The 17,079-nt window shown below is 39.3% G+C and overlaps 2 protein-coding genes across 2 annotated transcripts in view; one reads left to right on the forward strand and one right to left on the reverse strand.

Moving 5' to 3' along the window:
• Psmd1 (proteasome 26S subunit, non-ATPase 1) overlaps positions 1 to 17,079 on the reverse strand; it is a 75,194-nt gene that overhangs the window by 29,333 nt on the left and 28,782 nt on the right. The window lies entirely within an intron of this gene.
• On the forward strand, positions 1,872 to 14,049 carry Htr2b (5-hydroxytryptamine receptor 2B). The gene is made up of 3 exons (XM_052192298.1): positions 1,872 to 2,273; positions 10,399 to 10,599; positions 13,067 to 14,049. Exons 1-3 carry the CDS (start codon positions 1,925 to 1,927, stop codon positions 13,954 to 13,956), a joined length of 1,440 nt encoding a protein of 479 aa, XP_052048258.1. The 5' UTR covers positions 1,872 to 1,924; the 3' UTR covers positions 13,957 to 14,049.

Genomic DNA, 17,079 nt, shown 5'->3' on the forward strand with positions numbered 1-17,079 from the left:
CAGGCAGTGGTGGCGCATGCCTTTAATCCCAGCACCTAGGAGGCAGAGGCAGAGGCAGGCAGATTTTTGAGTTTGAGGCCAGCCTGATCTACAGAATGAGTTCCAGGATAGCCAGGGCTACACAGAGAGAAACCCTGTCTCGAAAAACCAAAAAAACTATGCGAAAAGAAGTTGCCAACAAACCAGCTCCCAAATTCAGATGCTGTTTAAAAATGAACAGTGACAAAGTTTCTGCCAAAACCTATGTATACAAGCAGCATGCAGCTCTTTCTGTGCTTTTCTATATAAGGCTGTGACATGAGTGAATTGATTGCACGCCACAGCAAAGGCATAAAGCTGGGAGAATACTGTCTCACTGCTAGAAATTACAACTGCGCAAACTGTTCTTTGGCCAATGGGGGAGACTCTCCATAAAATATACATTCCGAAATCTCTAGATTTTATCTTTTCTCAAAAGGGGAAAACAGCCTAGGTCTCATTCCAAATAAAATCATCTTATCCTAAAGTAGGAGTTTATCCCCTAAATATTAAAGAGAACATAAGAATATAACTTGAATAAGGGTCATGAACTGGTTGGAACACGATTAACGAGCGGTTTTATGAATTACAATAAATGTAGCTATATTCTAATAATGACAGTATCAAAGAGGAAATAACCTCTCTGGCAGGCAGACAGCTGCACAACACATTTGTTTCACTGCTTACAAGTACCAGCCGTGGAGGCTCACAGTAAGTCAATGGGAGGCGGATCTGTCAGGAGAGGGAGTCCAACGGAACAGACACAAGGACCGACGGCATGCTTAGGAGAGCCACAGCCGACCAGCGGTAAGTATTTAGCAAATTCATATGGAACTAACAGGTTTTTGTTGTTTACATTTTAATCTTCCGGAGCTCTGCTCCCACAGTCCTTTGCATCTATTCAGTGGTTTAAAAATTATAAATATGAAGGCAAATATGGGATTTATCAGTGTAACGAATAAATAACATAATCTTCCTCTCAAAGTACTTCTCAAGGGAACTGGGAAAAGTAAAAGAAACTTAAGAACTACAAAGAACTGATTCAGACTTGGCAGACCGCTTGACTACATTTAAAATCTTGTAGAAAGAAGCGATTATTACTAAAAGCAAGTATTTGGCTGATACTTTGTACTACTTTCTCTCCAACCTAAGAAATTATAAAATGAGTTACAAAGAAGCTTTTTAACCAGTACCCATCAGACAAAGGGTTTCAGGTACAGACTCAGGTTCTTAGCTGGTAAATTCTTTACTCAGACCTTAGGTGGGCTTGCCTCTTACTTGGTGGGCCAGTACTTACTGGAAACCTTTACTTCCAACTATTTAGAGCTTTGTTTTATTCACTGTTGTGAATGCTTTCTAAAGGTAAGGGAAAAGGCATCCAAGGGTCAGATACCACATAGTGTGCTACTGCCTCTATTATTAACTCTGTGGGCACTGGCTACACTGTCTCAATGCATACCATCCAATCCAATAGGAGGGGTACTTAGCTCTAGTCCTTTTTTTCTTTTTCTTTCTTTCTTTCTTTTTTTTACGGCTTTCTCTTTACAAACAACCTCTTTGTATCTAAGGGGAAACTTTGATATTTAAGTTCAAACTCATGCCTTAAAATTATGAAAAAAAAAAGATATGATAAACTAACTTTTTTTCTTCCACATCTATTGGCATCTTTCATAGAATCTTCTGAAATCTAAGCTTCTAGAAAAACTAAAATGCGGATGTCTTACCTGCAAACACCAACAGATGTGTACACGGTCCCATCTTGGAGAACCTGGATCTTTTTAGAAGGAAGAAATCAACCTTGGCTATGAGTGTCTGGCGGGTGCAATGCTTTGCAAAAGCAGATGACCGTTTAGCTACTGACCATGCTGGCCACTGTGTGCAACTGGACTGAGTCACGGAAAGGCGAATGGCTTCACCTTATAAAATGTCTGAACAAAGCACAATTTCTGAGCACATTTTACAAAAAACATGTGGTCACTTGATCTTGACTAACCGTTCTGGATTAAAGGCAGAATCAGTAGCAGAGGAAATGAAGCAGACAGTGGAGGAACAGGGGAATACAGTGAACTGGGCAGCTCTCCTGATACTCGTGGTGATAATACCCACCATTGGTGGGAACATCCTTGTTATTCTGGCTGTCTCTCTGGAGAAAAGGCTGCAGTACGCTACCAACTACTTTCTAATGTCCTTGGCGGTGGCAGATTTGCTGGTTGGATTGTTTGTGATGCCGACTGCTCTCTTGACAATCATGTTTGGTAAGTATTTCCCCTGTTCCTGCCACTGAACACAACCACTAAAGAAACAGACACTCGCTGACCTTTATTTTGTTTGAAATAAAAGATGGATCTGGATTAAAAACACAGAAGGGAACATTCCTTCATTTTCCATGATTTGTAATAAATGTGAAAGGACATAAAGATAATTTCTTAGGAACATGTTTACCCTTCCTCGGCCATCTTATAATAAAATCATTATGTTGGCAATATTTGCAGATTCTGCATTTTTTACCTAAAAATTATATTAAGTAAAAAAGTGTTATTTTTCAAAAATTATTCATACTTTCCCTTTAACAAAGTACTCGATAACTAGGATTATTGTGGAACTTTAATAATAAAATCATTGAATCAGCGAGTCCCAAGTTAGGCATTGTTCAAAAAATTGCTCTCCTACCTCTTTTTAACCTAAGTATTATGAGTTACACATAAGTTATACTAAGATGTTTAGTTACAAAAGGAAATGGTCTTCCTCAAAGTATCTCAAGAGAAGTTCCATTTGTTTAAATTTTTTATGGTATCTGACCATCTGTGTTCCCAGCAAACTTGTAAGTTAATAAAATAAGTGGAACAGTCCCTGAGTTACTGTGATAGTAAAAATATAGTTTGACTTTCAGATTGTTGTTATAATAAAAAAGAAGACAACAATATTAAAGTAGGCATAGAGTTTCTGCTGTGTTACATCATCTCCAGCTATGTGAAGAAACACAAATGAGTCTGTTGAGAAACTATGAAGGCTCCTGCTTCAAAGTCAGCATTATAAGAACATTTCACCAGTCAATGCTTGGTATCAACTGGTATACCACTAATAAACAACCTAAAATTATAGATGATCAGGCTTCTAAGAACTGAACCTATGTGGAGAATAAACATGCAAATTATAGAAGTACAGTGCACTGAACACACTAGCTTATTCAATTTCAAGGTGAAGAAAACTGCTATTCCAATTATTTTTTTAAGAAACAACACAGAGAAATCTGAAATGAAGCACTGTGTCTTCACTTGTAGTAAGATCACGGTGAGGAGTTACAACTTTATTGCAAAGCAACACTCACTGAGCTTTAAAGCAAACCAAGACAGGATAAGCAACAACACACAGGCTTCTATTGCCTTGGGCTCCAGTCAGTGGTACCGTTTGTCTCTCCCTTCCCTTCCCTTTGGTAATTCTGTGAACTTCTGAGTAGCCTAATGGTGCATGTTAGCCATAAAGAGTTAGGAATGGTACTCTAAAAACAACCTGAAGCTCAAAGACACAAAATAAGGATGATGTAGGATGACAGAAAGACCTCACAGGAGTAGGATTCTAATTCTCAGCTCCACGGCCCGACTATGGCTTAAAGCACAAAACCAGACTCTGACGCTTTGCCAGGCATACAGACGATGCTAAAATGCTTTATCTTTGTTTTGATAACACAAGATTAAAAATACTGAATAAAGAACTGAGTGAATTTTAGAGAAGTGAACTTTAACTTGGAAGCTTAGTCCATATAAACACCAAACATCTGCTTAATGCAAAATTCTGAGCTAGGTATGTAAAGCACTGGCTTAGGTTACGGAATCTTAACAGAGGAAAGTTTTACAGTGTTCAAGTTAGTTGACAAACACGTCACAAGGTTCCAGATAGTGGGCATCTCATGAACTAAGAAAAATTGCTTGTCACAAAAATTGTTGCTTAAGATATTCTTAACAATAAAAAGTAGAAAAACAAACATTTTAACATAAAAAATATATATACCACCCAAATAGCATACTTAATGTCTTAAATTATTTTAACAGCATTTCATCTTGAAAATACTTAAAAACAAATAATGTAAAACTTTTGCTACGGGTAATTATGCTGTAAAAAGGAGTTCTTAGACTGGGGGTTGGCAGGAGCAACCGAGAACTCACCAGGGACAGAATCATCACTGAAAATGTCACAGGGTGAATTCACTATTAAGACATATTCTATGAGACAGTGTGTGTGGATACATGCTACCCTTGGAAAGCATCAAATGAATGTTCACAAATTGGAAGCTGGGCACAGTATATGGGACCTGACTTCAAACAGTAAGATCTTTGTATAGCCTTTCCCAGATGATGACTAAGACTTTCTAAACTAACACATTTGTTAATTTGTTAATACACTTCTGATAATTTTTAAAAGCAGATTTAAAAATACAAGATTTTCTCTAATTGCATGGGAAATCTTTATAACTTCTGAAGTTTACAAACAAAAGTGTTCTTGTGTATATAATCATAAAAGATTAATTTCATTTTAAATAATCTTAGCTATTACCGGGAAATTCAATGAAAGAAACTGAAAACCTTTATAACAGTTAAGAATTCAAACTTAAAAAAAAAAAGTTAAGAATAACGAAGTCCCCTGGTGTTCTTAACTGAGGAATATTTTATTCAAACATTTATTTGTGTAATGTTAATTGCATATTGTCTTAGTTTCTGTTTTACCAAGGTTGTGACACTCTTGACACTTTCTGTCATTTCTTCTTTTGAAGTACTTGATGTGACTTACACAGCTTTATTTATTTTTACTGTTTTATCTTTTATTTTTAAAATCCATGATCATAATACAATGGCTTTTAACACAAACCCTAAAAATGCTATTATAAATCCTTGGGCAAGGAAGTTTGAGGCAGGAGGACTGCAAACTGGATGCTATCCTGAGAGCTATACGGCACCATCCTGTCTCAACAAACAAATGAACAAACACCGCCAAACCACCATCCACTGGTGAGGCAATCCACAGGAACGTGGGGAAGGTGCTTGGCTGGGGACCTGAGGTCATCGCCCAGACACACATGGTCAGAGGAGAGACTCTTTCAAGGTGTTCTCTGACTTTTAACATGTAGCATGGCCTGTGCAATGGCCCAAACACAAAACACACACACACACACACACACACACACACACACACACACACACTGAAATAAAAACTAACAAAACTGGGGTTGGAGAAATGAGTGAGTTAAGAGCACTGACTGCTCTTCCAAAGGTCCTGAGTTCAATTCCCAGAAACCACAGATGGCTCACAACCATCTGTGATGGGATCCTGTGTGTCTGAAGACAGCTACCATGCATTCATATAAATAATTCTTTTTAAAAAAGTAACAAAATTAAATAGAGTGACAACTGAAAGAAAAACAAAAAAAGATGGGAAGGACCGAAGGCAAGGAAAGAGACAAGAATGTTTGAGTAGGAAACAGAGTGTCTTCAATTTTTCCTTATCAAACACATTACTGAAAATGTGAAGGCAAAAATATATAACGTTTGGTTGTGCATTTGTTTTTGGTTTGGTTTCTTAGACAAGGTTTCTCTGTGTAGACCTGTCTGTCCTGCATCTCACTTTGGAGTGCAGGCATGCCTCTGCCTCCTGAGTGCTGGGATTAAAGGTGTGCCTCATTGTAACCACTGGGCTCCATTGTAACAATTTTTTTAATTTATGTGAATACACTGTAGCTGTCTTCAGAGGCACCAGGAGAGGATATTGGATCCCATTACAGATGGTTGTGAGCTGGGAATTGAATTCAGGACCTCTGGAAGAGCAGACAATGCTCTTAACTGCTGAGTCATCTCTCCAGCCACATGGTAACAAAGTTTAATCCATGCTCCATGCGCCACAGTATGATGCAGTTCCCAAAAAGCAGATGAACCACAGTGCATTAAAAATGGTTGGGAAATGGGACTTGGAAAGACTATCCAATTCTGAAACAGGAGAACAAGGAAAGTGGACATTTAAAGAGCCAAGAAAAAAATTTCCTACCCTCTAAATAGCTGAAAATACCTAAAACACTATCATGTTAGCCAGAAGATCCCATATGTTTAGATGAAAGGAACACACACACACACACACACACACACACACACACACACACATGCATAGACATGGAAACCCCACAAACAAAAATTAAACACCAACTAACTAATCCAGAAGCTTTCTAAGAATCTAAGCTCTGAACCATGCTATTACTTTTTGAAATACAAAAAAGCAGAATTTTTGAAAAACAAAAAAGTAGAAGAATTTTTTAAAAAGCTCTTTAGGGCTGTCTCACAACAGTTAATTTCCTAAACTGTGTACCTTTGTGAACCCTGTCTTTAGGAAAGCTTTCCCAAACAATCTTTAAAGTTCTTAAAATAAGGGAGATTTTGTTTGTTTTTTTCAAGACAGGGTTTCTCTGTGCAGCACTGGCTGTCCTAGCCTCGAACTCAGAAATCCGCCTGCCTCTGCCTCCCAGGTGCTGGGATTAAAGGTGTACGCTACCACTGCCCGGCTACGGGAGATATTTCATGACTCAGATTTATAGACTGATGCTAATTATTTGTTCATAAACTAAAAATCTGCCTAAAGGGCAAGTATGTTAGATGCAGTGAATCTATCTCACCAAAGCAAGGGACTTCTGGTTAAAAAAAAAAAAAATCAGATTTCTTAAAATTAATAAAAAGAAATTAAGTAATAACATATTCTTCCTCCAAGCAAAAGCTTGGGCACAGCCCAATTACAATACACATAACTTACTAATACTTCGGTGCAATAAAAAATAGCAGTAAATTCAACTTTAGTAAAAGACACTTTTATGTTCTCTATCTCCCCCAGTACAGGCTGACATTTAAGTAGCTACACGGCATTCTTGCTGGTCTTGGACAGAGAGACACTGGTTCTACATGGGTGATCTGGCTTGTTTCTGAACATGTGTCATCACTGCTAGCTCGGTTGTCCAGTTACTGCTGAAAATAGGAACAACAATAACTGTCATTTTCTGAGTGCTTTCTCTGTGCTATACTGTTTCAAATACTTCACACAGATTATTTTACTGCATTTCAAACCTATAAATAAATAATACCGTAGCGAGCTTATGAAACAGGTAATGCTAGTAGCATGACAGACAGGGTCTATCATGTTAGATGGACTGTCTAAGAGACAGAATAAGTAGCAGCTATATGTGAATCTAGAGGACTGAGTCTGGATTCATGACTGTACTCTGCTTCTCAAGCACAGATGCTAATCCTACCAACCCTAAGTATCACATTCAGCACATGAGACTAACAAGAAAGCTTATAGAATTTTGGGGGTGATGAGGCAGAACCCAGAATCTTTTCAATCAAAGATATGTTCCACATTAAGTGGTAGAATACTTAGGTCTCAGGTAGTACTTGTATAATCCTTGAGGTGAATGACTCATCTGTTTTCTGAGGAAGATTTTTAATCTTATTTCTGAGTAAGCACTAGAAACAGGCAGTGCTTACTAAGGTGCTGAGTCTTGCTGGGAGGCAAATAGAGGCAGTTGAGTGACTCCCCTCACAACCATGGTCTTTACAGTATGCAGTTTCATACTGAAAAGTACTGCCCTACTAGCAGTTGAATGAACTCTGTACAGACTAAGACTTGTTTTGCGCCTGAAATACTACTCTATGACATTTAACCTACAATGATTTCGATTCCCATAAAAATGTCAATTATTTCAATATTACTTTCTCTAGTTTTAGTTCAAAGACAGTAAAGGAATAAAGTTAAAAATGGTGTTTGCAGGTTGAAGTTTAGCTTGCTTAGTCTTGGGGTTCTGGTTCAATTTAGGGTGGTGTTGGTAGTAGGTAGCTAATTACAGGGTAGGTGGGGTTGTTTTTTCAGAAAAATCTTATGTCAGGGTCCAAGAAAAGCAGTTATTAATCTCTGTTCTGTACTTGATTAATTTCTTTTATATCTTTTCCTTGTAAGCTTAAATCTTTGTTGTTTCACTTGATGACTATAACTTTAATTAATATACAATCCAAGTTCTGCTGAAAATAGGTAGAACATAATGTATACAACAACTAAGTCTATATCAAGCAAGCCTGCTGCTTCCAGCTTGCTCTGTGGCTGCACTGTCAAGGCTGGCTTTCCCTTCCTGTGGATCACAGACAGCGGCCACTATGCCTGTGTTTCCCTCCTGCTCACGACCAGCAATTTAGATTTTATTTTTATTTTTTAAAGATCTATTTATTTTATGTGAGTACACTGTAGCTTTCTTCAGATACCAAGATAGGGCATGGGATCCCATTACAGATGGTTGTCAGCCACCAAGTGGTTGCTGGAATTGAACTCAGGAAGAGCACACAGTGCTCATAACTACTAAGCCATCTCTTGAGGCCTAGATTTTATCATTTTTAATCTTATTTTATGTGTGTGTATTTTGCCTACATGCATGTCTATGCACCATGGGTGCCTGGTGCTTGTGGAGGCTAGAAAAAGGTGTCAGATCCCCAGAACTATGGCTATGGACCATTGTGAACTGACGTGTGGGTGCTGGGAATCAAACTCAGGACCACTGAACCATCTCTCCAGCCCCCTTTATTGGTTTTAATAAAAGATTTATAGTAATTTAGTGGTGCCATTATATTGCTTTCATAAAAGTCTATCCATTAGTATTTCATAAGGTAGAATCTTAAAGATCCATCTCTCTTATCTCATATCCTCTTCTTAAAATTCTATATCACCATCGGTATTTCTGATTCAAATATGACTGTCACTAATTTTAATTCCCACATTTACTCCAAAATTAGTGTTCGTAAATACATTAGCTCTTTTGGAAAATAAATCTTACAAGGCTTCGCAGGCCTAATTAAATCAGTACTGGAAAGCTTTCTTTTTGAGCCTGTAATGAGGACTACCATGGGTCAGAGTCAGATTCCAAGGACATGTACTTTTTATGTTTTCTCTGTGGCTTCCTGCTCACAGCTACAAGATTTATCGCTAGAATTTTCCAGGCCTTAATTTTCAAATGTAGAATACATAATTAAGAACAGCTAAACAGGAAAGTTTAAAGTTTATAAGTAGCAAAGTAGCAAAGTATTTTAGTTTAAAAGTTCTACAGAAACTATGTGCACCTGAGGATAGAACACCACAGGCAGATGAGGCAGAAGGGTTACATATTTTAGGCCAGCTTGAGTCTATGGTGCTATCTCAAACAAAACAACCCAAGAAACTCCTCCTCTCCTCAGCAACAACAACAACAACAACAACAACAACAGAATTTCAAGCAGTAATTTCCATAGTAGAAAACCTGTGTACCATACTTCAGGCCCTGGCTTCCATCTCTAGCAACAAACATGATCATGTGTTTTTTTTTTTTTTTTTTTTTCTTTTGATGTAGGGTTTTGCTATGTTGCTCAGGTTAGATTTGGGTCTGGGATTAAGGGATCCTTCCATGTTTTCCTCTTTCCCTACTCAGAGCCCAGGATGTAGGTTTGGCTTCTCCTTAGTTTCCAGGTGAAACTCTATCAGTGATTCTTTTCATTCGTCCACTATTTGCCTTTAATGTTAATTGGTTAGAGAATTTTCCACTGCTGACAGAAAACTGGATGCTCTGGCTAAGAAACTTCAATTACTTAGGTTTTCTCTATCTGCAGTTCTCTCATGAGTTCCAGGTAGGTGTGTGTAGGTGTGTGTGTAGGTGTGTGTGTGTGTGTGTCTCAGAGCTCAGTGATTTGACTAGGCTATGTGGCCAGTAGGTCCTAGGGACTCTTGTTTCTGTCTCCCTCGCACTGAGCGTCACTCCGGTACTGAGATTACAGTGCAGACTCTCACTGCTGGCCTTTTATATGGGTTTGGGGATCTGAACTTAGGTACCCATGCTTGCATGGAAGCACTTTACCAATCAAGCCTCCCCAGTCCTAAATGTTCCTTTCTATGAGACATTTTAAGCGTCTATCTCATACCAGTAAACCCAGGGATTTTTTTTAAGTCTTAAATAGTCTTTTCTACAAAGTCTCCCCACAGGATAGCTATTTAAGCTTATTTCCATATGATCACGTAGGGATGTGGGCCACTGCATTTTCAAACAATGCCTGTATGTATCATCAGACAGAACCCAAGAGCTTGCTCGCCCCATCAGTGCCCTGGTGATATCCTCCTCATTCATTTCTCTTGATCAGAGTACACAATGTTCTATAGAATGTTTTCAGTTAAGATTTCAATTCTTATAAATGCTCTCCTCCATAAACATACTCAAAGATTTAATTACATTTTAATTGGTTCATAGCAACATCAACAGACGTCTCAAGGGTCATTTAAAGAGGTTTTTAAAAGATTAAATTGAAAGTTGCCATTCTATGAGCAAATGTTTTTTTCTTTCAGAGGCTATATGGCCCCTACCCCTGGCCCTGTGCCCTGTCTGGCTATTCCTCGATGTTCTCTTTTCAACTGCCTCCATCATGCATCTCTGTGCCATTTCCCTGGACCGCTATATAGCCATCAAAAAGCCAATTCAGGCCAATCAGTGCAACTCCCGGGCAACTGCATTCATCAAGATTACAGTGGTCTGGTTAATTTCAATAGGTATGTGGGGAACGCCAAAGGTGTGGGTGGAGTGTCTAGCCTCTATTTCCATATGACCAGAATGCCAGGTCTGGTGCCTAAGAAAACTCAGAGATGTTTATCCAGGAACTTGTACATCACACTCACTGTGAAGCTTCTGAGCTAGGCCACCAGTAAAACCAAAGTCAGCAGTAAGTCCATGTCTTCAGAATAAACCAGTGTTTACTGAGCTAACATCCCACTTTGATTTTGATATTCAGGAAGTTTAATCCCCAAAATGTTGATATTTGCCAACAAATAGTTAAGGTCTAACTAGCATAAGGAATCTAGCCTCCAAAACAAAGCAGCAAAAAATGAAATATATCATAAATCACATCTAACAGCATAAACAAAAAAGGAGGAAAAAGCCAACCTCACCAAATTTTGTATGCAGGTACCAAAGACTACAAATTCACCCAGTAAGCTGTAGTTCTCATGTGTACAGATTGAAGGCAGTTAAATATCTACTTTAGTGTCTTTACTGTCAGAAAGATAGATGTAAAGCTAATGTTTAGAAATGGTTTCTAGAAAGAAAATGTAAAGCTAATGTTTAGAAATGACTTCCTTTAATCTGTTGTTTCTAGGCTCATTTTGTCCCCCCCAACACCCCACCCTCTGCTCACTCCGCTCCGATCACTCGCTCACTCAGCCCCTATTTATTCATTTTATGTATATGAGTACACTATAGGTCTCTTCCGACACCAGAAAAGAGCATCAGATCCCATTACAGATGGTTGTGAGCCACCATGTGGTTGCTGGAAATTGAACTCAGGACCTCTAGAAGGGCTCTTAACCGCTGAGCCATCTCTCTAGCCCCCCATCTTATTTTTTCAAAGATTAGCATTTATTCTGTGGATGGGTGCTTTGCCTGCACATATGTATGTGTATCTTGTGTGTGCCTTGTGTCCGAGGAGGCTAGATGAGGACACTGGTGTTTCAGCTGGTTGTGAGCTACTTCACCAGTCTGTTGTCATCATTAACACTCAAAAACAGCTGCTCCTGGGTACCTTGAGTGAGTGAGGTATTCGTTCATTCAAAACTCTCCTAAGTTAGTACCAGAAAAAGAAGCTCATAGATTTGTAACACATGAACTGACTAGCGATTTACTGCTTCCCAGTAGAAAGAACATTTTTTGAAAAGGAAAATAACAGTAAGACCCGAAGTGCTAAAAGAGGAGGAAACACCCATTGCTTCCTTCTCTCTAATCAGTGTCACAAAGTGCTCAATACAGAAAGATATTGAAATTATCCCCACATTGCTGAAACACTGGCTCTAGAGCCCAACCATTTTTAAAAAGCCTGAGAGGAAAAAGGAAGAGTCAAGGAAACATCTGCTCAGAACACAGAGACTTTTATGTCAAACAGTAGATGGTCAGAATAGGAAACCAGCAGAAAGAAGGTCGGGCGGGGGTCAGCAGACTTTCTATAAAGAGCAGGAATATGGTGGTAGTTTGTCAGTTAGAACTTATCTTAATAAATGAAGGCTGGAAAATATGACTTCATAAACATTATTTTTTTTACTAAGTATCTATAATGTGCAAACTTCTAAGAATATATGGACAAAAGCCAGGTGACGGCGACACACCTTAAATGCCAGCACTTGGGACGCAGAAGCAGGTGAATCTCTGAGTTTGAGGCCAGCCTAGTTTACAGAGTGAGTTCCAGGCTAGCCAGGGCTACAAAGAAAAACCCTGTCTTGAAAAAGACCAAAAAACACAAAAAGAAAAAAGAAGTTACATGGAAAAAAAAGCAAAAGCTCTGACAGGCGGCCCAGTAGCTGTGCTGCACCTGAGGACTGTGTGCGTCAGGCTGTGAGGTCTCACCAAGCTGTAGGAAGGAAAGGAAATGCGCACCAGCACACCCGGCTCAGGCAGCAACTTTCTAAAAAAGAACATTTTGTTTTCTCTAAAAAGTTAGGATTACAAGACACTCACAAATACTAAAAGATAAAATTTTAGGTGAGCGCTGGGCGGTGGAGGCACATGCCCTTAATCCCAGTACTTGGGAGGCAGAGGCAGGCGGATTTCTGAGTTCGAGGCCAGCCTGGTCTTCAGAGTGAGTTCCAGGACAGCCAGGGCTACACAGAGAAACCCTGTCTTGAAAAACCAAAAAAAAAAAAAAAAAAAAAAAAAGTAGGTGAGCCTGTACAACCTCAATGATAATCTCTTGAAAATTAAGACACCGAATCTCCAACTTCTCTGTAAATTATCTACTGTAGATATTGACCTTATCTTCTGAATTCTTTCCCAACATGGAGACTAGCAAATCTTCTCAGTTAGATTCCATTCATCAAAGGATCTGTTGATAAATCCTGAACAGATTTGAAGGAACTGAAGGTTTCAGGAATTATAAAGCACTCATTAGCATAGTTACTACGATAAACTCTCTAAACTGATCTAAGAAAGATAGGTCATGAGATGACTCAATTTATCTTACTTGGTCTTCCTTAGGCATCGCCATCCCAGTCCCTATTAAAGGGATAGAGACTGATGGGACTGATGCTCACAACATCACCTGTGCGCTGACAAAGGACCGCTTTGGCAGCTTCATGCTCTTTGGGTCGTTGGCTGCTTTCTTTGCACCCCTCTCGATCATGATAGTCACCTACTTTCTCACCATTCACACTTTACGGAAGAAAGCTTACTTGGTCAAAAATAAGCCACCTCAGCGCCTAGTACGGTGGACTGTGTCAACAGTTTTCCTAAGGGAAGACTCATCCTTCTCATCCCCAGAAAAGGTGGCGATGCTGGATGGTTCTCACAAGGATAACATTCTACCTAACTCAAGCGATGAGACGCTTATGAGAAGAATGTCGTCAGCTGGGAGAAAATCAGCCCAAACCATTTCTAATGAACAGAGAGCCTCAAAGGTCCTTGGAATTGTGTTTTTCCTCTTTCTGCTTATGTGGTGCCCCTTTTTTATTACAAACATAACTTTAGCTCTGTGTGATTCCTGCAACCAGACTACTCTGAAAGCGCTCCTGGAGATATTTGTGTGGGTAGGTTACGTTTCCTCGGGGGTGAATCCTCTCATCTATACACTCTTCAATAAGACATTCCGGGAAGCATTTGGCAGGTACATCACCTGCAACTACCGGGCCACAAAGTCAGTGAAAGCACTTAGAAAGTGTTCCAGTACACTCTATTTTGGGAGTTCAATGGTAGAAAACTCTAAATTTTTCACAAAACATGGAATTCGAAATGGGATCAACCCTGCCATATACCAGAGCCCAATGAGGCTCCGAAGTTCAACCATTCAGTCCTCATCAATCGTTCTCCTCGATACCCTTCTCACTGAAAACGATGGCGACAAAGCGGAAGAGCAAGTCAGCTACGTGTAGCGGCTGGGCAGCCCTCCCTCATCTGACTGAGTGAGGCGATGATCAGGATGCACACACACTGAGAAAAACGAAGAGGGCAAACCCCTCTCCTGAGAGCAAGAGTGAAGCACCAGGCTGTCAGCTTCCTTATCTAAACAGACTCAAAGCATGGGTGAACTAGTTCTGTACAGCCACGAACAAAAGCAATCCCCACTCTGGTTTTCAAATGGAATACAATTAAATAAGTTGATAAGTTTCAGTCTTTAAAAAAAAAAGAATGTCAAAAAAAATTTAAGTTCCTAATTGTGTGTAAAGTTGTGCTAAGAAAGAAATAAAATGAAACAAAAATGTTAACTCTCTGTTTTTAAAGGCACAAGACACAACGAATAGTGACAGGACCAAGAGACAGAAGCACAGACTCTGACCAGCATCACAGGCTGGGGAGGGTGCGTGCTTACCATCGGGAATGAGGACTGTGTGGTCCCCTGCACCCGTGGAAAGACGAAAGTCATGCTGCCTACCTGCGATCGACCGCAGGGAGGCAGACAGGAGGATCCTGGTGCTTGCTGGTCAGCTTGTCTTGCTGATCCAGTTAGCTCCAGATTCAGTGAGACACCCCACAGTGAAAACTCAGAAAAACCTGCTGCATACTGAATCCCTCTTCCCCCACAAATACTTGTAAAACCCTGAAACCAAATCAAACAACAAAAAACCCATCAATCATATTTTTCTGTAAGTGAGGAATGATTTTAATGGTGATATAACGAAATGTACCCATGATTTTCCTCAGTTAGGAAGCTATGCTGATAGAGGGATGGGGAGGACAGCAGTTAGATTTAGGCAATGTAACAGCTTAGAAGCACAACTGTTAACGGGCATCTGATGACCAGAGGCAGAGGAGAGAGCAAATGAAATTGCCCTTGGGTACGTGAGCCGAGATAAGTTCCTTAAAGGAATAAATCAACATGCTGAACCGGGGAACTATGGCACCTCAATCCAGAGACCTGACCAGAGAGACCTCAGAAACCCAGGTCACCGCTGCCTACATTTACCCAGGCAGGGTTGAACCTCTGCAAATTTTTTCTCTTTTATTGTTTGTTATTTCATCTTGCTCTGATACAGGTGAAAATGAGTCAACTTGTACTGGACAGCTGACTAAATTTAGAAATGATATCAGTTTAACCTCACCTCAGTCTCTGTACCTACATCTTGCACCATTCTTAACAGGGATCAGTAAATGGTAGTCAATTCTATTGACTGTTGTATCCGTTCAATACTATTCACACAAATGGTAAATAAATTTAGGCTGGGGTAGGTGGTAATACTTTAGCTTTGCCATTTCAAGCTGACATGAATTTATACTTCGTTCTGCTCTGTCCCTGCTCTTTCTAGGCAATTATGTTTAGGATGATTATCTTATGAAATGTATGAACTATGGAATCTTGGTATAAGTGAACCAGACATATATTCCTTTAGTGGTAGAAACTTTTGCTAAAACACGGATGTAATGCACATACCCCAACATGTTACACATATGCATTGGCTCTATATCATCTGCCAGCCTAAGTATATCTCATTTAATCCATTTATCATTAAAGCATTAGGCATTTTCCCTACTAGTCTAAATGCTTTCAAAAAGCATAAGGATGTGTTAGTTTAGTTAAAAAAAATTATTTATACTATCCCATCCCCACAAAAGAATAAAAGAAACAAAAGTCAGACATGGAAAAATATTCTTCTTCTTTGGTTTGAGGTTGTAATCTGATGAGTCTGTTGTATATTAAGATTTATATTCTTGTCATAGCAAACATTTTTTCTCCCTTTCTGATGCTATAGATCAAACCCCGGGCCTCATAAATGCCAAGAAGGGTGTCCTATAGCTGAGCCCCTCCCCATCCCTAAGGAGACTTGTCAGACATCACACTGATAATGTTCAAAGCTCTATACTGCACCAGGAAACATGTATAATTGTTTCCTAAGCTCTAGACACATAGTTATCAGTAATACTTCCAAAGTACTACCCAACATGCTTGGTACTGTTCACAGATTTCTATTACCACTCAAATATATGCACGCCTACGAAAATAATTACAGAACCCACAAACTAGCTTCACTATGACTTAAACAGAATCCTCGACCTTGTCCACAGCTAATGAGATCATTCTAGCATTTCTAGAATAGTCTATAGATTGAAATCTAACATTAATATCAACTATTTATGAGAAGGGACAGCACAGTTTCAAATTTTTACCACTAGTATTTAACTGTAATTTCTATTTTATGAATACTTTAAAGAAATCTATAATTTGATGGGACCAGAGAGATTACTCAGTGATTAAGGGCACTAGACAATCTTCCAGGTTTGATACTAGCACTCACATGGTGGCTCACAACTCATCATTTAGCTCCACAGCAATGGGAACTTTACTAAGTATTGTGAAATTTGATAACCTTAGCTTACAAATATATACATAATATGGGCCAATAACATGGCTCAGTAGGTAAAGGCACTTTAATACCAAGCCTGATGATTTGATCTCTGGGAACCTACATGGTGCAAGGAGAATTGACTCCCACAAGTTTTTCTCTCACCTCCACATACATACATACATACATACATACATACATACATACATGTATACATACACACACACACACACACACACACACACAAATAAATGTAACAAAACATTTAAAAAGAATACTCATTGATTTCTAAGTTTCTTTCATCCTTAAAAATAATAAATGGAGAAATGCGTTAAACTTGTTTAACTCTAGTCATTTAAAGTAACTGACCACATTTAACTTTCTTTTTTTTTTTTTTTGATTTGGTTTTTTGGAGACAGGGTTTCTCTATATAGCCCTGGCTGTCCTGGAACTCACTCTGTAGACCAGGCTGGCCTCGAACTCAGAAATCCGCCTGCTTCTGCCTCCCAGAGTGCTGGGATTACAGGCGTGCGCCACCACTGCCCGGCAACTTTCTTTATCTATAAAGAAGGTTTAGTCGAGATAGTCTTTCAACACTTCCTAGCCCTTACCTCTTCAAGAACGTATTCTGGAAAACAAGTCAAAGGTCCTTCAGAGGACCATTTGCCACATGCAGGGTGCAAGATCAGCTCCTTAGGAAGCTAAGGCAGGAGACTC

This window comes from Apodemus sylvaticus, chromosome 9 (assembly GCF_947179515.1).
Source record: "Apodemus sylvaticus chromosome 9, mApoSyl1.1, whole genome shotgun sequence".
In the NCBI taxonomy this organism is placed as follows: Eukaryota; Metazoa; Chordata; class Mammalia; order Rodentia; family Muridae; genus Apodemus; species Apodemus sylvaticus.

Excerpts from the sequence above, each read along its gene's own strand:
- Htr2b (XM_052192298.1), top strand. The coding sequence starts at position 1,925 with ATGGCTTCACCTTATAAAATGTCTGAACAAAGCACAATTTCTGAGCAC. Across the intron at positions 2,274-10,398 it reads TCTCTTGACAATCATGTTTG|AGGCTATATGGCCCCTACCC; the intron begins GTAAGTATTTCC and ends TTTTTCTTTCAG. Across the intron at positions 10,600-13,066 it reads GGTCTGGTTAATTTCAATAG|GCATCGCCATCCCAGTCCCT; the intron begins GTATGTGGGGAA and ends GGTCTTCCTTAG.